Raw genomic sequence first — 21,164 nt, 5'->3', positions numbered from 1 at the left:
GAGATCAATGCGAAGAATGCAGTGAAAAAAATGTTTTTTTATTTCAGCCAAAATTGAGCTCTCCGAACTATACACTAGGGTGGGGACTGTATACTGGAGATTTCGAAAAGTTCAATTCCTAATCATAACGGAAGGAAAAATATTCTTTACAGGTGTGGCCACAGTGACCCGTGGTCTTGTTAATGAAATGAACACTCTGACACTGCAGCTGCCAAGTGACATTATTTCGAGTTGGGATCGAAATCGCTGCTATACTCCTGCTCTCATTTGAAGCAAACGTGGCTGCTTACCACCACGTCTGATGAAGACAGGGCGAAATAATCGAATAATAAAGGCTCACAACAACCGTACATGTGCACGAACCGCATAAGTACTCGCGCATGCTTAGCTACTATAGTCCGATAAAACTTAAGAACGAAACGGCAGATGACCCTTAAACGAACTAATTGCGTCGATCGATTTTCTCCCTTGATCAATTCTCCCCCTCTACCCATTGACCGATCCCCTTGGAACTGCTAGCGTGAAATCGCAGCGGGCGGCAGATGAATGGGGAATAACCACTGCTTAATCGATTAACTGCGGCGTCATGAATATATGGTCGACGCCATGGGCTGGAGGGCCTACTTTCAGAGGCATCTGCCGCTTCTTTCTCGAGTTGCATCCAATAATACTACTGACAATCCAAATAAGCGAGAAACCGACCATAACACGCAAAGTGGGTGTTTTGCGTAAAGTACGACCCCATTGGCCGCAGCCGTGGCCTCGTGTTTGAGCGCTCGCCTAGGCTTCGGGAGGTCAGGGGCTTGATTCCTGCGGCTTCCGGTCTACCCAGCCGGTCAGACGAATGGGAACAGGCGGTCGCCCGGTCATAGTACTCGTTTCTCCGGGGGTGCATCGCATGAGAAGGTAGCCTGTGCCTCAAAAGACCCGTCGAATGTGGGTAAGAAATGACTGGGAAGCAGTGGAACCCGCAGTCGAACTCAACTCAGCTTGCTTCGTGCAGACAGAAACCCAAGGAAGGCGAATGAGAAAAAAGGACCACAAGTAAACTTTTACCGCACGAGACGGAACGAATCACTGACTCGTCAACGCAACGGTTTGGTCCAAGATCCTTTTTCCAAGCATCTCTCCCCAGAAGAGCTGAGCACCAGGCCGGGGGAAATCTTGTACCCAGTGAAACCGGTGGGTACCCGGCGGCACTGGGTATCGAACCCAGTACCTCCCGAATGCGAGGCAGATGCTGTACCGAAGGTCACGCTTGGGTTGGCGTAGTGGTAAGGGCATCCGCTTCGCATGCGGCAGGTGCTGGGTTCCATCCCCAGTGCCGCCGGGTACCCACCGGTTTTCACTGGGTACAAGATTTCCCCCGGCCTGGTGCTCGGCTCTTCTGGGGTGAGGCGCCTGGGATAGGGGTATTGGACCAAAGCTCGTGGTTTGGACCCACACACACCAACGAGGAGTAGTTGACCAGTCCGCCACGCTCGCTCAGAACGCTTTCGAGCTCGAGGATGACTAAACCTAAATTGGTACAAGAGCAGTCTCTGGTGTAGGGGTCCAGCAGTTATAGGGACTTGCACTTGGGAAGTGGTCTGGCCCTCGCCTACTCCGTGTATGGCCGGGAGGGGGAAACTTTTTTGGCAGACCAAAAACTTCTTTAAGATGCAGAGATGGCGTAGAGGTAGAACATCCGCCTCGCATGGAAGAGGACCAGGGTTCGAATCTCGGTGCTGCGCAATTCTCCACCGGGTCTAAAAAAAAAAGCTCCGCATGTCGATGGAATTGCATAACCAGGCCTAGGGTGTTATGCAAATCGCCGTTTTACTGAATCTCAGTACACTCTACTAATGGGCGACTTCAATGCGAAGGCAGGCAAGAAGCAGACCGGAGAACAGGCGGTAGGCGACTATGGCATAGGCTCCAGGAATAGCAGGGGGGAGTTATTAGTAGAGTTCGCAGGGAGAAATTATTTACGGATCACGAATACCTTCTTCCGGAAACGAAAGAGCAGGAAGTGGACGTGGAAGAGCCTCAATGGTGAGACTAAACCTCGAGAATTTCTCGTTCTGTTTAAGCTACTTTCTACTGTCACAATAAAAAACGAAACTGAAGATGCGTAACTTTGCTTCCACCGTAATTTCAGGTACGCAATCCACACCCGGTGCATAGTAAGCTAAAACGTTTTTGCGAAAACAATTTTGCTAAAAAAAATTTTTCCACTATAGTTTCCGGACCCTTTAAACTATATACCGCACCCGGTGTACAGCGCGCACCCGGTACATAGATTCAAATTGAGCTATAGGCTATTATTTAGTGCAATTAAAATAAAATGCAGTACAGTCCGTAAAGCCCGAATATTTAGCTTTTAAATTTTTATACCCTGCGGACTGTACGGTAGAATTTACAGCACTCCTATATTCTCTCTTCGGTTCAAGTACGCTTGCAATGCACATTTTTTTTTGTCTTCGCCATGCGTTTTGTACCTTTGGAATGAAATCAACAAAGGTGACTGCCTCTCTCTTGGGCTAAAAACGACAAGTGAACAAAAATAAGGAGCGGGGGGAGGGGGGGGGGGGGTGGCTGGTCAGTTGGCAGCATACTTTACTGTGGCTTGGCTCATGGCTTTGCCATAGAGGTTGTGCACGTTGTAGTGGCGGTACTTGGTGCCCTTGAACCAATGTAGAGCGTCCATGCACAGTGTCCGCTCGAACAGACGCTGCCCTTTCGTCTCTGCGCACATATATAAGATGCATCGGGTAAAGAAGAAAACATAAAATGCAGATACGAAAACAAATTCTTGGGGGATCAATGCAATTGATGTGGAGAATAATGCATTAGCATATGGGCTCCGATTTCGTGCGCGCACTGACTCGTGGCACCCTCTTTGCCCAATGACGCAAATTAGCGCATGTGCCATGGATTTGTGCCGTCAGGAGAGGTTTTTATCACTTGATGTCACCCCGCTGCTCTCTGCGCATGCGCATCGCCTGCTGCCCATGGCGCCGCGTTGGGCTGGCCGCGGCCCCAAAGCCCAACGCGGTGCTAGCGTGCGTTACAAGTTCAAGTCACGGGCTTGAGCAACCTACTTGAGATGGTGGTGGTGGTGAGAAACTACTCAAAGAGGGTTTGGGGGTCAGAATACCCCTCCATATAGTTGGTATCCTTAGTCCGGCACACCGCATGACGAGGCCCCATCTCACCCCCGCTTTACTAGAGCCCCTTGGAACTCCAGTGTACAGCAGGTAGGAGGGCAGTTTCCCATGATTCTCGGGTGGGATGGGGGAAGGTGAGAATTCTGAATACGTGCCCATACCATGTGAAAGATATCGCAGATATCTCCACAGTGCGGGCAGCGCCCATCTATGTTCGGATCAAAGTGTTTGGCGATGGCAGGACAGAGGAGAGTTCCTGTCTGCAGGCGCCGCAGAGTTGGCTCCTCTGCCTTACTCACCCCCTTGGCAGGTGCCGGGTAGAGGCGGTGGCTGTCGCAGTAATGAATTAAGATTTCGCGGAACCGCAGAAGCGGTTTATGAGCTTCTGAGCCAGGGGAGCTAGGATGAGGATCCCGGTATGTGAGCGCTCGGGCGGCCGCATCAGCGGCCTCATTGCCTTGTAGACCCTGGTGGACAGGAGCCCAGATTACGTTTCTGCGAGTTGAATCGGTGGGAGCCAGTGTTAGAATTTGGAAGGCAAGAGGTGACATTTCTCCTGAAAGATAATGTTCACAGGCCCGGCGAGAGTCTGTGATAACCGTTTTCGATTTTGGTTCGGCGGCAGCGAGAGCTATTGCAACTTCCTCTGCCTGCGTTGAATTTGGGGCCCGAAAAGATAGCCCATCAACATTCATTTCCCGGTGGACTACGGCAGCCGTGTAGTATCCCGCGGGCCAACGGACCTGTGATGTCCACGTAGAAGACGCCCTGTTTAGATCCATATTTCCTCCCAAGCGTGCGAACCCGCGCTTGTCGTCTGCCGTCATGTGAAGCCATGTCCATGTTACACGGGAGAGGAGCGACCCAGAGCATATGGCGCCACAGCACCGGGATATTCTCAGTCCCCTCTGGTATGCATGTGTGTTGGATGTGTAAGCGGTTTAGCAGGCGGCGCCCAGGAACCGTCTTCGATAGCCGCGTCTATTGGTTCACGAGGTGGGCCTCCCGCCACTCCTGATAGGAGTTTACCACTCCCAACGCCTTCAGTTTGGCGTTGGAGGTAACCACCGGGAGGTCCAGTGCTTGCTTTGTTGCCTTCCTGATGATGGCGTCACTGCGCTCGTCTTGTTTGGTGGTGCGTAGGTACGGCACGGCGTAGAGGATCCGGCTGGTCACGAAGGCATGGGCGAGCCGCAGCGCGTCCCTGCCCCGCAGACCACCCCCCTTGTTGGAAACGCGGTGGATCATGCGCCCTACCTGTTCGTCTATGCGCTTGAGTTTCGCTATAGTAGAGTCCGGCCTAAGCTTGTTATTGATGAGCAGACCCAGGATCCGAAGCTCTTCCACATCTCTGATGGGGCCGCCCGACAGAGATATGTGTAGAGACGTGTTGTCCTTGTGATTTGTCCTGACGTGTAGAAGCTCTGAATTGGCGGGAACACATTGGAGACCACAGTCGGCAGCATTTGCATCGACTATGGAGGCGGCCTGCTGAAGGCGGTCCTCCATCTCCCCAAGGCTCCCCTCGGTGGTCCAGATTGTAATATCGTCTGCGTAGAGTGCGCGTTTTATGCCCTCCACCTGAGCCAGTCGGCCGGGCAGGTGCATCATGGCGATGTTGAAAAGGAGCGGTGATAACAACGCCCCCTGAGGTGTACCTCGTGTACCCATAGAGTACGGGCCGTATTCCTCGTCCTCGATCCGGAGGTGCTGGTGGTGAAAACTTTTATTTCATGAAATAGAGTTTGGGAGCCACACAGTGGCCCCGCTGCATGGTCGGCGTCCCTAGTTCGGGACACCGCATGACGAGGCCCCGTCTCTCACCCGTTTCACCAGAGCCCTTTGGGACTCAAGCGAGGAGCAGTTGAGGAGGGCAGTCTCCCATGCCTCTCGGGAAGGGGTAGGGGAAGGGGGGAGGTGGGGATTTTGAGTACATGCCCATGCCATCGGCCATACCATGCTGAATACGCCGGTTCTCGTCCGATCCGGAGGAGTGCCTGACGCGCAGAGAGGAAATCTCTGACATAGGCGAAGACCTTCGCCCCGCAGTTAGTGGTGTTTAAGTTAGTATGGTACCATGTTTAACATTGTCAAACGCCCCCTTATGATCGAGGGCGAGAATGGCCTTGTCGTTTTGTTGCATGGCTGTGGGTCGTATTATGTCCTTGTTTGGTTGGAGTAGGACATCCTGGGCAGACATGTGGGGGCGGAACCCGAACATAGTGTCTGCAAAGAGGCCTTTACCCTCCATCTATAGAGAGAGGCGGAGCTCCGTTTCTGTTTTTAGCTTTCTACTTTCACGAGGTGCACTCGCGGTGAACAAGCGTAAATAAAGGTAAACTTAGCGTAGGCATTGTGCGATATATGCTTTTTCATTTAAACTCTCGTAATAAGGACGTTAAGTGCCGTTATTTTAGTTTTCTTTTTTGAAGCGATAGCTTCACTACGCCAGCCACTTCGCCTCGTCGAGCGTGGTCGCACGTCGGCCATATGCCCGTGGCTGTAGCTGTGCGCCGGAGCCGCAGCAAGAGCCGTTGCCTAGCAACCGCCGCGTTGGACACCCGAACCGCACCGTACAGGAAGGGAGGAAGTGGGAGTGAAGGAAGAAAGAGAAAGAGGGGCCGTAGTGAAGAAAATGAAAATTGTATTTGAGGAAAGGAAATTAAGAAGTAACTGTCTCGCATATCTCGTGGACACCCGTCATCCATTTGTAGAGGAAGGGAGGAAGTGGGAGTGAAAGAAAAAAAAACAGAAAGAGGGGCAGTAATGAAGAAAATGAATTTGAGGAAAGGAAATTAATCAGTAACTGTCTCACATATTTCGGTGGACACCCGTCATCCTTTGATGACGTCAAAAATTACCCAAGTAAATCATCAGTAGCATTACATCGCTTAACCACAGCGCAGCTTAAGCGTAGTCATGGCCTGTAGCTCGCTAATTAATGACGCAGTAATTCTCTGCCATCTCGGTGGACACTCGACCCGCACCGTACAGGAAGGGAGGAAGTGGGAGTTAAAAAAGGAAGAGGGGCTGTAATGAAGAAAATGAAAATTGTATTTGAGGAAAGGAAATTATGCAGTAACTGTCTCGCGTATATCGATAAACACCTGTCATTCGTTAGCAGAGGAAGGGAGGAAGTGGGAGTGAAAGAAGCAACAGAAAGAGGGGCAGTAATTGAGAAAAATTCAGCGGGCACTTTGGCTCTCTAAAGTGCTGCAAGGCGAAAGCGTTTCCTGGCCACTGTTTGTTTTCATTTGCGTTTTTATTTTTTATTTTTCATATTTTGTTTTTATTTATTTATTTGCTCCTTTTCTTATTTATTGTTTTTATTTTATTTTCACATCTTATTTTTATTTCGTTTTTGTTTATTATATTATTTCATTTTTATTTTCATGACTTTACTCCTTTTATTTTATTTATGAAGCCCATGCATTCACTAGATGCGCCTTTATTCATGCTGGAACCTTGAGCCTTTTAAGCAGTGACGCCGAAAGGCGGACGAATCTGCCGACGCGTCTGTCGACACGGCTGCCGGCGTCTGTCGACACTTCTGCCGACGCGTCTGTCGACACTCCTGCCGGCGCGTCTGTCGACACGGCTGCCGACGCGTCTGCTAACGACAGTATGAGGCATTAAAGGCTTTCGCCTTAAAATGAATTTGAGGAAAGGAAATTACACAATAACTGTGAATACGCGTCCAGGTACGATGACAATGAAGGAACGCCCAGCGAAACGCAACGTACACTGACATCGCACAGCACACGGGCGCCTTTTGCGTTTCGCCTCCATCGAAACGCGGCCGCCGCGGTCGGGTTCGAACGCGGGTACTCCGGCTCGGTAGACGGGCGCCTTACCGGAAACTCAGCCACCGCGGCGGGTATAGAAGTAAAACTTTTTGTTGCTACGTGTTTTTGAGGCGAAAGCCTTTAATGCCTCATACTGTCGTTAGCAGACGCGTCGGCAGCTGTGTCGACAGACGCGTCGGCGGGAATGTCGACAGACGCGTCGGCAGCCGTGTCGGCAGGAATGTCGACAGACGCGTCGGTAGGAGTGTCGACAGACGCGTCGGCAGGAATGTCGACAGACGCGTCGGCAGGAATGTCGACAGACGCGTCGGCAGGAGTTTCGACAGACGCGTTGGCAGCCGTGTCGACAGACGCGTCGGCAGGAATGTCGACAGACGGATCGGCAGGAGTTTCGACAGACGCATCGGCAGCCGTGTCGACAGACGCGTCGGCAGATTTGTCCGCCTTTCGGTTTGGTTTGGTTTGGTTTATGGGGTTTAACGTCCCAAAGCAACTAAGGCTATGAGAGACGCCGTAGTGGAGGGCTCCGGAAATTTCGACCGCCTGGGGTTCTTTAACGTGCACTGCACATCGCACAGTACACGGGCCTCTAGAATTTCTCCAAAGAAATTCCAGCCGCCGCGGCCGCGATCGAACCCGGGTCTTTTGGGTCAGCAGCCGAGCACCATAACCACTGAGCCACCGCGGCGATTGAACCCGTGTCATTTGGGTCAGCAGCGGAGCACCATAACCACTGAGCCACCGCGGCGGCAGACTTTCGGCGTCACTGCTTAAAAAGAAACTGCGCCGAGGGTGGGAATCGAACCAGGGCCTTTGGCATTTGAAGAGGAGACGCTACCACTCCGCCACGCCACGAAGGCTCAAGGTTCCAGCATGAATAAAGGCGCATCTAGTGAATGCATAGGTTTCATAAATAAAATAAAAGGAATAAAGTCAGGAAAGGAAAATAAAAAGAAGAAAATAAGCAAAAATGAAAAGAAAATAATATAGGATATGAAAATAAAAGTAAAAAACAATAAAAACAAGAAAAGGAGCAAAAATAAAAAATAAGAAAAATAAAAAGCAAATAAAAACAAACAGTGCTCCAGGAAACGCTTTCGCCTTGCAGCACTTTAGAGAGCCAAAGTGCCCCCTGAATTTTTCGCCTCTTTGGATGCGGCATTTATCGTACACAATTAAATGACAGGTTTCTTGCTTCAGCTAACTGAATAATAGAACGGATCTCCGCTTGGGTTCCCGGTTAAAACAATAACGAAATAATAAAAAAGCATCGCTAAACTTATTCATCGCAGCACATTCCCTGACCTGCTTGCTGCTTTTTAACTGCTACCGACGGCCTATACGTTAGCAAGATGTTACGTAGTGTGTGCATGCACCTACTTGGTTTGTAAGGCGGCTGGTTGAGATTATCCTGGAGGCACCCGTTAACTGAACCGTTGGCGTAGTTGGACGGCTCATTGGCAGTCTGTGGGAAAAAGTGAGAACATCCTCTGGCGTCACTGCTCCGTCGACCACAGGTTCATAAATGTACCGCCTCAACTCGAATGAGTAAAACTAAAAAATCGTTTTCTCCTGCCATCTAGCACACCAAGGAAAGTTTATTATTACTTAATCAACTGTTTAGTTAAGGCTTATCGGTAACTTCTCAAGTATTCGAAACAGGCAGGCGCTGTAGATTGCGCTGGTACCGTCCGTGGCTGTACCAGCATCACTAATCAAGCGCCGCCAAGAGCAGGATTTCTGTGGTTAACATGCCGCAGGAATTTTGACTTTGGCACCCTTTGTTCACGACACCACAGAATTAAGAATAAATCTGCCGCTACGTAAATGACGCTGTTAGTGGACTGCTTACCGATCTCAGCGAGTTTCTTACTGAAACTTTCAACTTGCCCACGGCAGACAAAAAAGGACCGACGCTTCCAATTAAACCAGTTAAAGAATGCTTTTAAGTGCGCTAGAAAACGGTTAAAAGTAATGCTGCATTTCAAATGCTTCTAAAATGTAGCACTCTTCGTGTACATCCACTTTTGGAAATGCACGCGTACTACTTAAGTACATATCGGTTTCTGTATGTTTTTTACATATATGGCGCAAGAAAGGATAGAGCATAAGATATTCATTCCCACTGAACACCGTGGCTCACGTCAATGAGCACACGTGCCCGAGAGACACTGCATGTACTTACAATCCACAAGCCATCGAAAGGCACGATTCTGTGGAACTCCTTTAGCTGCTCCGCCCACCAGGCTTGAGTCACGGTGTTTCCGAAATCGGGAAACACGATGGTTCCAGGCCAACCCTGCCACAGTAACACGGAAGAAAAAAGGCTAACGCTATAGAAATAGATCGAAAGCAAAAGCGAAAATAAAATGCACAATAAGTTCGTCAGAAGACCGAATGAATCAATGTAGTTCACACTGACGTCGAAGCGAAGCCCGACATATGCGCGAGGAGACGTGTGACAGTGAACCGTCAATCAGAATACTAAACGCCGCACATACACTCACATGCTCCGCAGGCTCACAGAAGCATGACGTAGCTCGATGTGCTCTGGCATCCTCTCCTTGCATTTACCTTTCTTGTTCTCTTTTGCTGCCTCTCACTCTCTGTCTTAACCCGCAGTACGCGGGCGAAATACTGGAGCTCTCGGCTACTGAGCCAGAGGACCCCGGTTCGAACCCGACCGCGGCGGCCGCGTTTCGGTGGAGGCGAAACGCAGAAGGCCCCAGTGTGGTGTGTGATGTCAGTGCAAGTTAAAGATCCCCGGGTGGTCGTATTTTTTACAGAGCCCTCCAATACGGCACCTCTTCCTCTCTTTCTTCTTTCACTCCCACTTTCCTCCCTTCCCTCACGGCGGGGTTAAGTCTGCTGTTCTTGGTGCGAAAATTTTGTACATTTGCAAATGCTTCCCCAACTTGCACTCTACATGGTAAAGAATTATGCGGAAGAGAACTTTCTCGGCCCATTGTGGTCCCGTACGTCGTTAAACAGAACTAAACGAGAAAAATCATTTTATTTAAACACTCGTTCCGGCTCCTACGTAGCGTCTACCTCTTCCCGGACATCAAGGGTGTGCTGAGCCAGGAGTGGCCCCAAGAGTGGGCGCACATACCTACGCATGACTTCGAGACCAGAGTTGAAGACTATTTGCCTGCTTCTGATCGCGAAGTAAGATCTAGTTAGTGAGCAGGGTGCGTTGCTGGGCAAGTTGGTTTGACATCCTAAACATGCAGCGCTGACAGACGAGGGATGAAGGAGAGACGAGACACACAGGGCTCTTTAAGTCTCGTCTAGCTCTCCTTCGTCCCTCGTCTGTCAGCGCTGCATGCTCAGCCTGTTATGGATGTCGCCGTATCTCACCAGGCCTTGGATGGGCTGCGTGCCCCAGGTATCGTTGACGAACACTCCGAGCCGCTCGCCGCTCTCCAGTGGCTCGTACGAACCGGGTTCTCCTCGTGGCACCGCCACGCCTGGTTCCATGACGAGCACGACGCGCTGGCCGCGCCCGCGCAGATCTCGAGCCAAGTCCGGGAGCTTGGCGAAGTTGTTCTTGTCCAGGGTGAATAGCCGGTGCTTGAACAGAATGTCCCTGTCAACGTGAGCAGCATCCTGGAAATTGGGAGCGAGAAGACGTCGCATTGGCAACGGTACCGGCTCCTTACACATGGGCAGTGACATGAAACATGCTTCTTTATTTTATTTTTTGTTAAACAGTATGTTAAATAGTACAAGAAAGTATGAAACAACGACTGTCGGTGAAACAATGACAGTGTGGCCTAAAACCCTGTGGCAACTTTGAGAAGAGTTTCACTCCCGAGGAAGCCGAGCACACGCATGGGGATGTGATTGGGAGATCGGGGGCCTCCGCCGGGATTGGGATTCGAACACAGTATCTCCCAGGTACAAGGCAGCTGCTTACCACTGCATCATTCAGTCTGTCGCGTTGTTGAAATACAACGAGCTAAAATTCGCTTCGTGACGACGTCGTGCTTACACGATAGGTTACGAGTCTTCTGCACGTAAATCATTCATTAGCGTCTTTATTCGCTATTTCATCCCTGTCTTTTTTTTTGCAATACCCTTTTTTTGTCCAGTGTAGGGAGCGGAACTGCTTCTGATTAACCTCCTGGCCTGGCCCTAGACCCAAAACACACATTCTGTTTAAAGAAGAACCGCAACCAACTGAAATAGCGTCAACTAAGGAAAATCTATAGGTGTCTTGCAGTCACAATGAAATCACTTTAGATCGTTCCTCGGAAGAAAATCTAGAAGGCGCACGTGCAGATAAGTGCAGGTGCTAAAGAGCTGTGCCCACCTGCGGTATGTTCATGTCACGCATCTTCTTCTGCGTGTCGCGCACGTAGTCGGTCGTCCTGTAGCCCCAGCGGCCCAGGTGGAAGCCAAGTGCCCAGTACGGAGGCATCATCGGACGGCCCACCGCCTGCGAACAGTGCGCGCATATATTCCCCGCTCTTGTCTCGTGCCGTCCTCTCTCTGTCACCCCCGTTCCATATCTTTGTACAAACTGAAGCTAAACCATGTCATTCATAATGCTGCTTCGAAACGAAGAACTTTCAAAACACACATTCTGTTCCAAAACATTCAGTGGAGAAAATGAGACTAATTGTCAGTTACAAAGTGCAAGCTACTTGGTACGTGTGCAGAAGTAGATTTGTTGCTTTCAGGAGAACAAAAACGAATGCGAAAAAAGAACGCAAGACATGGAGAAGAAAAATACACTGCAGGCTGAAAGGCTAAGCAAATATAATTGGGATGAGCAAGCAGAGTGTCTGTCGCTAGACACCTGTTCGGCTGGACAACATGTGCAGACATGACTATAACGAAATAATTAAAGTAGCGACGTAGCTCATGCGCCTATTACAAGATAATGTGATGTAATACCTTAAAGGGATACTGAAGCAAAATCTGAGAATTGAACAAAAAGGCTGAATATAGATTCTCGGAATGTGATTACACCGAAATCTAGTCGTCACTGCGCATATTTTTCAGCGGATGGTTTTATTTTCGATGTTTCATGAGCGCGCGCCAAGCCCTCCCGGTCGGCGCGAGGTGGAAAGCGTGACGTCATGGCACCCTCCCGCGGCGACAAATATGGCGGCGCCCTTCGACGCATGAAACCTCGCTTCGGACTGCTTGCGTCGTTGTTACTGGCTTCTTCAGCGCGTTCACTGGCCATAAATGGGCCACCAGTCTTTCGCTTCATCTGCTGTTGCACATAAGAAAACTTAAGAGTAATAAATTTGCTTTATTTTTTATTTAGAGTGATGATTCTGCCCCCTTTAGGCTAAGAGGGGTGTCGGTTTGTTGACAACAATGCTTCCCCTCCTAACCACTAGATGGCGCCACTAGTGTGAACATCGTCGGGCTTCTGTTTTAAAAGCGAGAATGCTAGAAATGGCACAAGGTCCGGACAAAGTAGCTGCATTTAGCGGACGTAAGCGTGCATAATGTTATGGTATGTAGACAGCATCGATTAACATTTTGACGTATCTGTGTACGCCGTGAGCAGGCGACAGACATAGAAAAGCCGCGAGTAGCGATGGCAATCGTGCTTCTGCGGGAACGGTGGGCGCGCGGGTGTTATGACGTCTAGTCGCAGCTTCCACAGGCGGCCACCAGGTGCAACGATACGGCAATAAATCGCGAAAAAAAGCATGTTATCCGCCTTTTTCGCTAAAATGCTTGTCATATTTATCAATTTTAGCAGTCAAGCTTTTGTTTACATGCAAAAGAGCAGCTCCAAAAGTTTGGTTCAGTATCCCTTTAAATGATTGGTTATCTGGAGACGAAAGGCAGGGTAACTGTGGCACTTGTCGGACACCTCAACCATGCCTTGAGGGAAGGGAGAAAGAAAGAGAGAAAGATAGAGGAGAAAGAGAAAGAAGTAAGAAGAAATAGAGAAAGAGGTGCCATAGGGGAGGGCTCCGGAATAATTTCAGCCGCCTGGGGAGTTTTAACATGCACTGACATAACCCATAGCACACGGGCGCCTTTTGCGTTTCGCCTCCATCGAAACGCGGCCGCCGCAGTCGGGTTCGAACCCGGGTACTCCGGCTTAGTAGAAGAGGGATCAAACCACTGAGCCACAGCGGCGGGTAACAATACCTTACACAACCCTTAAGCGACGTGGCCGCCGCAAAAGCGTCGTCCCTGCACTATGAATAGCATTTGTTTGTGTCTTCCTACTGCGCACAAAATTCACCCCCAGCCTCCATCAACCGTACTGTATACTGTATCTACTTATCAAGCAACACGTACTAACCTGTTCCACTACCTATGAGCACGCCCACATCCCATGGGAGAGTGCCCTATCCGCTCCCCAGCTGCAGCCGGTGGATCGAGTCCGTTGGGAGGCGGCAGCCGAAGTATAGACGCTTAATAGCGCCGCATCATGGGGGCTGCCATCTTTGATCACGTGATCACGCCGCCATTACACGCCTCTCGACCGCTTGGCGCGCGCCTCGTCGAGACGGCTGCTGCGTCTGGTGGTTCGGTTTCGACAGGGAGTGTTTCGGCTAACACGGTTGTAAAGGAGTGGGAAGACGTCAGTGTGGTTTGTAAAAAGCTTCGAAGGACATGTCAGAACCCTGATTTGATCACTTAAGGCATGAAAACGTGATCGGGCTTCATGTCGCGGAGAGCCGCTGAGCTCTCCGCCTCATCGTGCCAACGTATGGATCGCCTGAATGCTTGTCTTTGCATCATTTGAAGGCTTTGCTTAATGTTTTTTTTTTCATTGCTATTATCTAAAACGGCAAGGTTCAATGCTCCTGCGGCAGCGCAGGCCGTTGTCGTATTGTGCACATGCATGCAGACATCGCTCTAAAACGCTCGCATTCACATCGCACGCATTTGTTTACAACCTGTTAACAGTGCTTAGGAAACTTAAAATATTTTCTGTATGTTTGTTAAACACAGAAAGGCGACAAAAATAAATAGACACACAAATGTTAACTAATCATGTACATACGCAGTACCATGCATCAAGCAGCCTTCACAAGCTGGCGTGCAATCGTTTAGAAGGATTCCGCGATATAATTGTTAAAGCACGCACATGGCAAGGCGTCCATACTACGCGAAGTTCACAATTATGTCAGGCTGGCATATAAAACTGTGGTATGCTCCATGCTCGATATGCGGATTTGAAAGTGCTCGAGGTGTCGTTGGTTGTAAGTAATCAGCTTCACTGTGAGCCGGAGTCACATTTAATCACTGTCTCGTATGGACCGCGAGGAAGTGACAACCACCCAACACAACAGCCGCAACGCAAATACTTTATTTCGATTATGGTCCACGAGAACCGCGCTACTTGGAGCGAAGTTCAACAGAAGCCCCAAAACGGCGTGTATAGTACATAGACTGACGGTAAGCGTTGTCCGCTCGCACGGCTGTGGACTGCAGAATATACAGTAGCGGTATGCAGAAGCGTAAGTCGTCTTTTTGTTTTCGGCCTCGGGCGCTTCTTTTACGAATGTCCCCACACCTTAACTTACAAGCAATGGGGTCTGGCACACAGCACAGCAAATGAAACCCCGAAGCGACGGTTTCGGTGGAACAACAGCTTGTTCATGCGGCTATGTTGTGCACTTACCCTCGCAGATTTTCCAACACAGAAACCAATTTCTTTCGATACTGGCTATCCAGCGCTGGCGAATGTGTTTGTTGCGTTCACTCGTTCGGAAAAGATGCATGGCGAACGGGCGCGAACAGGGGCAGTACTTCCTTGTGCAGTTCGGTTCCGTGAAACTCGCAAGCGATTTTATCCCTCACTTTTAACTCTCTGTCGTAGTCCTTGTAATCCACAACACAGCACGTATTTTCTCTGCCTTTTCACATCTTCGTAGGAAGAACACATTCGGCCGCCACCCGCGATATTTCCACTGCTGCGTCGAGGCTTACACGCCGGCGACTTACGAGGCCCGTAATGGCGCCGTGTTCTGAGCGCACAAGTGGCGTCACCTGGTCTCAAACGGAAGAACTTCGCGCTGTAAACGGTCTATACCCCTGAGCTGAGGGGCCCTACAAGGAACCCGCTGTTTTCACTTTCTTGTTCCCGCTCCTCAGCCTACCTGCGAAACGCACGCTGATATTAAAGGTGTTTTAGCACCGTGAAAAATGCTAATACGTTCGCCTCCCATGTACCTGGTTAAATCGTGCATGTCTGACAGATGTGCACAGCTCACCTCCGTGTATTGCATGACCACGTCTTCGGGAGTGGGGCCGAGAAAAAAGTAGAAGTCAAGGACGCCGCCGGTGGTCCGAAACGTCACTGCGGGGGTTGACTGAAGCTGAACCTCTATGAAAAAAAGTAACAGAGCGTGTGACTAAGACAAGACACTGTTGTTTCCAAAGCAGCACATGTCCAATCAAGCCCTTTTGTAAACGTGTATAATCGAGCCTTACCCATGGCGTTGCTGTTGAGCAGAAGCACAGCGTGCGCGTTGTTGTCCTTCTCGACACACAGGTACATCGGATGCGAACTGTACAAGTTCGAGTAGTCCTGCAAGGAATAGCAATGGGCATCGACGTCGCATGCACATCTGGACCACGCACACAGCATCTCCGGAACAGCTGCGGGTCCTCCGCAAAAAACATGGCTGTACTGCCCGACTCCCAACGAACGCAATAATGGCTGTAACTCTTGTACGTGTAGGCCAACTCTGCAGATAGCGTGGTAATTCCGGCAAATTCGGTGAGTGTCATGACTAAGTGAACACCTTGCCTCACTTCTTCAACAGGCGCGGGACTCTTGACGACCCAGGCATGCATGTTGTCTTTATCAAGATACATCAACAAACGGCTGACCATAACCACGTCCGCCTAGATCGGGCGCGAGGCGGTGATTCCCCTCCGCGCGCATCCGCCCGGTTTGCTCCCAGCGACACTCATATTGCACGCCGCACTGGTATTGAAAATTGGCGTAGCTGCTAAGCTTCTCTCGTGCAGGCCTGAGTGCATCTTCACCTTGTACAAAACTAAGCAGCCCCATCGGACTCAAGCCTACATTATCTAAACCCGAGCCTTCAATCTCGCCTTTTGACGCGCTCCATGGACCGGCTCATGTGAAGAGAAGACGGCGAATACTATGCGACCGCCCTCGACGGACAGCGGAAAGACAAGCGCACTTCACAACCGTTATCTGATGGAGCACAGGGATGGCGACCGTCAAGGCACGTTGCGTGTAATGTGCACGTTGTGTTGCTTAGGTCCGCAGGTTGGCGAGACAGGCTGTGGCTGCAGCGACCCCCGCTCTCTTTCGCGAGCTTAGTGCGTTCTGTCTCTACTGTTTCTTCCCTTGTTAATCGGTTTCCCTTTTCCCAACATACAGCAGCTAACCAGAACAGCTTCCCGTTATTAACATATTTGTCTTTTCCTTACCTCTTTCTTCATTGCGAAGACAAGGAGTGGGAAACGAGGGGCTCGTTATGGCATGCATGCGAAGGAAGCCAACAGTCTCCGAATCCAAGGAGCATAGAGGAATGGTTCAATCTCTCTTTTGTGTGCCTGTGTGGTGTTGATCAATAGGAAATTAACAGTATAATTATTTTATTGCTGAAAGATAACTAACTACAAAGTAGAAAAAAAAAAACACATTCCGCCGGTGGGTTGTTTTGTTTTCCACTTTTTAATCAATTATCTTTCAGCGATAAAATAATTACACTGCTATTTTCCGATTGATCAACACCACACACTGAAAAAAAGATTGAACCATTCCCTATGTTCCTTGGTTTCGGAGATTGTTGTCTGCCTTCATGTGTATGTCATAACCACGGCCGCTTGATGCAAAGCTTTTCGCTTTGTATCTAGCGGCCGTGTCATAACGAACCCCTCATTTCCCTCTCCAAGTCTGCTAAATAGCCTAACGAGGGCCTCGCGGCAGTCTTGATTCCATAGGCAGCATAAGAGGGATCTCGCAAAGCTTCCGCCCTCACCATTCGACCACGTTCCCACGTGGCACTCGCTGTAATACAGGCCGTACTACGACCGCCGCTATGAACGATGGTGGCGCTGGTGAACGCTCCCAAGGTTAGGTTACACTACACGTAAATACCCCGAGAGCAGAAGACTGGACAGCCGTCGCCATTCCTCAGTAGAGCACCGGACGCGAAATTCGGAAGTCGCGCGTTCGGATACCACCGGCGATATGTGGTGACTATTAGGGCGAAAGCCTTTAATGCCTCATGCTGTCGTTAGCAGACGCTGTTGGCAGCGGTGTCGATAGACGCGTCGGCAGATTTGTCCGCCTTTCGGCGTCACTGCTTAAAAAGAAACTGCGCCGGGGGTGGGAATCGAACCAGAGCCTTTGGCATTTGAAGCGGAGACACTACCACTCCGCCACGAAGGCTCAAGGTTCGAGCATGATTAAAGGCGCATCTAGTGAATGCATGGGTTCATAAATAAAATAAAAGGAATAAAGTGAAGGAAAGGAAAAAAAAATAAGAAAAAGAGGAAATAAAACAAAATATGAAGAATAATAAATAAATAAAAAGCAAACAGTGTGCCAGGAAACGCTTTCCCCTTGCAGCACTTTAGAGAGCCAAAGTGCCCCCTGAATTTTTTCTTCTGCTTTCTAGTCAATTATCTTTCAGTGATACAATAGTTACACTATTAATTTCACATTGATCAAAACCACAAACGCAAAAAAAAAGATTGAAACACTCCCTTCCTCACTGACGACATCACGGATGAAGCAAAAACAGACTGAGTAAAAAAGAACACGACAAAATGATTCCTAGACAGCTCTGCGCCGTGTCGAGAAGTGTTAAACAAATTAGTTCTCTGGGATGTCGTGGCTGAATGAAGATTTCAGACACCGATCAGAAAGTCCGAGTCTATTTTTTATTCCCATTGTGTGGAGATTTGTTGTTCCCACGCTCAGCCCAGTAACGATAAGTTATCATGGATTGACCTGCAGGCTGTGTTCAGCGAACTCTTTCATTCAGTCTTGGAAGAGTCATCTCTAACTCTCTTTGTTGATACCGCGATGTGAACAGATAACTTTTTTCCCTTTTTTTTGCCTATTGCTCGTCATGTAGCGCAAAGCATTAAATTATTTCAGTGTTGTATTTGTGTTAGAGCTGCTCAGGAAGCACGATGGAAACGCAGCTATAGGGATTGTAAGGCAAAAACATAGCTGATTTCTCTTTTTTTTTTTCTGGTCGGCGGCGACCTAAGCTAGGATGGGCAATATGTGTTCGACATTGTTTTGTAAGTCCAGTCACGACCGTAACATCAAGCCGCACGTTTTCGTGGCAAGAGAGTTCCAGCGACCATGCAACTCGCATAATTTCGCTCCAGTGCGGATAAGTAACTTTTCATGTTGGTAACAGCGCGAAGACGGGGCGACAGAAAAAACACATCACAAGCGCTGCTCGTGAACCAACAAGCCCAACTCACCACTCCACTCTGATAAGTTATTTTTCCTTGTGATTAGTGTTAGTGATCCGCTTACGCTGTTTGTTGCCCTGCCTATGGGGTTGAAGTTCAGAATGGCGCAAAAGACACACACACAGGAAAAAAGGGGATGACAGAAAGAAGGCGCTCTTTCTGTCGTCCCCTTTTTTCCTGTGTGTGTGTCTTTTGCGCCATTCTGAACTTCAATCATGAACCAACTAGCCCCAATGCAAGTTCTTCTGCAACGCCTATGGGGTCCTCGCCTACTTCCGTGTCCATCGGCGAGAAATAACAGTGTGGCGTGAACAGCGCTGAAGATCGCCTTTTTTATCAGCTTCTCTACTTCATGGCCGTCTTTTGACAACGAAGCGCCCTCACCCACGAACACGGTGGGCTGAATTTTTCTTCCCTACGCCAGCCAGGCATTGTGTCTGATTAAAATCCTTGCCTTTATTAGTTTCTCCCTCTTTCTCTATAGAGAACGGACGAAGTGATAAAACGACGCATCGGCTCATTGTTCTTGCTTTGTAGTGCACCGTAGCTCGGTGTCATATGACCACCACGTTTACGTGACTGAAACACCGGAAGTACCTCGGGGAATGCGTCCCTGTTGAAGATGGGCCACGTCCTCCAGCCGGTGTCGTGCTCGAAACGGTCGTGCACGTGCTCGCCCAGACCGTACACCCGGCGGCTGGGCAGGCGCGCCGAAAGCTGCAGGAACTGGTGCGAGAACACCAGGGCCCCAACGCCCGTGTCGAAGCTGCGACCGCGCGTGAGGACGAGAGTGACACTTAAATGGTGAGTGAGTGAGTGAGTGAGTGAGTGAGTGAGTGAGTGAGTGAGTGAGTGAGTGAGTGAGTGAGTGAGTGAGTGAGTGAGTGAGTGAGTGAGTGAGTGAGTGAGTGAGTGAGTGAGTGAGTGAGTGAGTGAGTGAGTGAGTGAGTGAGTGAGTGAGTGAGTGAGTGAGTGAGTGAGTGAGTGAGTGAGTGAGTGAGTGAGTGAGTGAGTGAGTGAGTGAGTGAGTGAGTGAGTGAGTGAGTGAGTGAGTGAGTGAGTGAGTGAGTGAGTGAGTGAGTGAGTGAGTGAGTGAGTGAGTGAGTGAGTGAGTGAGTGAGTGAGTGAGTGAGTGAGTGAGTGAGTGAGTGAGTGAGTGAGTGAGTGAGTGAGTGAGTGAGTGAGTGAGTGAGTGAGTGAGTGAGTGAGTGAGTGAGTGAGTGAGTGAGTGAGTGAGTGAGTGAGTGAGTGAGTGAGTGAGTGAGTGAGTGAGTGAGTGAGTGAGTGAGTGAGTGAGTGAGTGAGTGAGTGAGTGAGTGAGTGAGTGAGTGAGTGAGTGAGTGAGTGAGTGAGTGAGTGAGTGAGTGAGTGAGTGAGTGAGTGAGTGAGTGAGTGAGTGAGTGAGTGAGTGAGTGAGTGAGCGAGCGAGTGAGTGAGTGAGCGAGCGAGCGAGCGAGCGAGCGAACGAGCGAGCTAAGGTCAACATAGCCTAGGCACCTATTGACTAAAATTTTCATATGCAGAGTTTGACCGAAAAGTATGACAACATGTTGTTTATGAATATCAAATAGCTTTGGCGACGCTGAGAAAAATAACAAGGAGAAAGCTGATAATACCTCTTCCGCTTGTTTTTTTATTCCAAAACAGTTGTGCAGTTTGATTCAGGTCTGCAGTTCATTGCGATGTCAGTCTTGGAAATTTCAAATTAAAGTACACTCGTATATCCATGTATGGTGGCGGGTGAACCACTGACATCATACAGTTTCATCCCCAGAAGTTTTCAGACCTCGTACACAGGAGAAGTATCCACCTTTCGCCGCTTCTTATCTGCTTTAATGTGCCAGGGCCAGAGCAGCAATGAACTCAACCTTTGACGAACACAAATCTGTAGGCAGCCGTTACAATCATTTTTAATAGGTTGCGTAAAGAAGGTATTTCTCTATAAATTCGGCTTGAAGCTACCGATCTGCTCATTTTTGTCGACAGGAAGCAAAAAGACGTCAGCTGTATCTTTTCACGTTATTCAGTCCAGCAGTGTTGTACGGCTGGAAACCAAGCAAGTACTATTTGAAAAAATAAAAACTGTATGGCGCAAGAAACGGGGACACAGAAGGCACACAAAACACAGGACTGACGCCATTCGAAAGAGGAAAGGGCCCATTGTAGGAGAAATATGGTCAAGTAAAACTCTAGTTTTTATTTCATCATGAACCAACTTGCCCAAACTAGAGTTTTACTTTACTATTTGAAAGCGACAATTTCAACAACGAAGTCTATTTTTCATTTCTTCTTTCTTTCTTTTCTTTTTTTTATCCTCACCATCGTCCAAATATCACGACCCTTGTATTCCAAGCAGCCCGCCTGTTAAATAGGCATCGAAACTGGCAACACATGACGTCTTCAGGGCGCCGTTACCATGCCTGTGTATAGCAACTACGAAGTTTTGGTTGATGGATTGTGCCCAGCAGTTTTGCTAGATTGGTAACGTTGGTGCGCTCGTACGGAGGAAGTAACGGTGGCGTGAATGCAGATGCATGTTTAGGAGACTAAACGATTAGCGTCCGCTCACATGACGGTGCCAGTCTTGGTGCGTCGCACTTGAAAGCTGAAGGGGTCGCTGGCCAGGCTGTAGCTGGTGGCGTACATCTGGACATCACCTTCATGGGCGAGCGGTGAGCCGAGGTCCATCTCCACGGGGATCACAGGATCCGGAACCTCGTAGCGCTCCTCGGAGGCGTCGTATATCTGCCCGCGAAGCAATGTACACCGTTAAGTGAATCACTCAGGATTTGGTAATCAC

General features: G+C 49.4%; 1 protein-coding gene and 1 pseudogene across 10 annotated transcripts in view; both read right to left on the bottom strand.

Annotated features, from left to right (window-relative positions):
- LOC149341873 (lysosomal alpha-glucosidase-like) overlaps window positions 1–21,164 on the bottom strand; it is a 55,653-nt gene that overhangs the window by 15,489 nt on the left and 19,000 nt on the right. For 8 of the 10 annotated variants that reach the window (XR_016282980.1, XM_089544122.1, XM_089544125.1 and 5 more), the window contains 9 exons: window positions 20,934–21,109; window positions 18,962–19,130; window positions 15,380–15,476; window positions 15,160–15,272; window positions 11,271–11,396; window positions 10,316–10,564; window positions 9,141–9,254; window positions 8,336–8,420; window positions 2,598–2,727 (listed from right to left, as the gene is read on the bottom strand). Coding sequence is in view for 9 of the 10 variants with exons in the window: in XM_089544122.1 (XP_089400248.1) it covers window positions 2,598–2,727; window positions 8,336–8,420; window positions 9,141–9,254; window positions 10,316–10,564; window positions 11,271–11,396; window positions 15,160–15,272; window positions 15,380–15,476; window positions 18,962–19,130; window positions 20,934–21,109 (1,259 nt within the window). In the remaining variant the exon portion in view is untranslated. The remainder of the gene's footprint in view (window positions 1–2,597; window positions 2,728–8,335; window positions 8,421–9,140; window positions 9,255–10,315; window positions 10,565–11,270; window positions 11,397–15,159; window positions 15,273–15,379; window positions 15,477–18,961; window positions 19,131–20,933; window positions 21,110–21,164) is intronic. The other 2 variants (XM_089544131.1, XM_089544126.1) reach the window with 2 other exon arrangements.
- Window positions 3,161–4,820, bottom strand: LOC149341874 (uncharacterized; annotated as a pseudogene).

This window comes from Amblyomma mixtum, chromosome 5 (assembly GCF_055824585.1).
Source record: "Amblyomma mixtum isolate Tamu chromosome 5, ASM5582458v1, whole genome shotgun sequence".
Classification (NCBI taxonomy): Eukaryota; Metazoa; Arthropoda; class Arachnida; order Ixodida; family Ixodidae; genus Amblyomma; species Amblyomma mixtum.
This window is presented reverse-complemented; position numbering and strand designations above follow the sequence as displayed.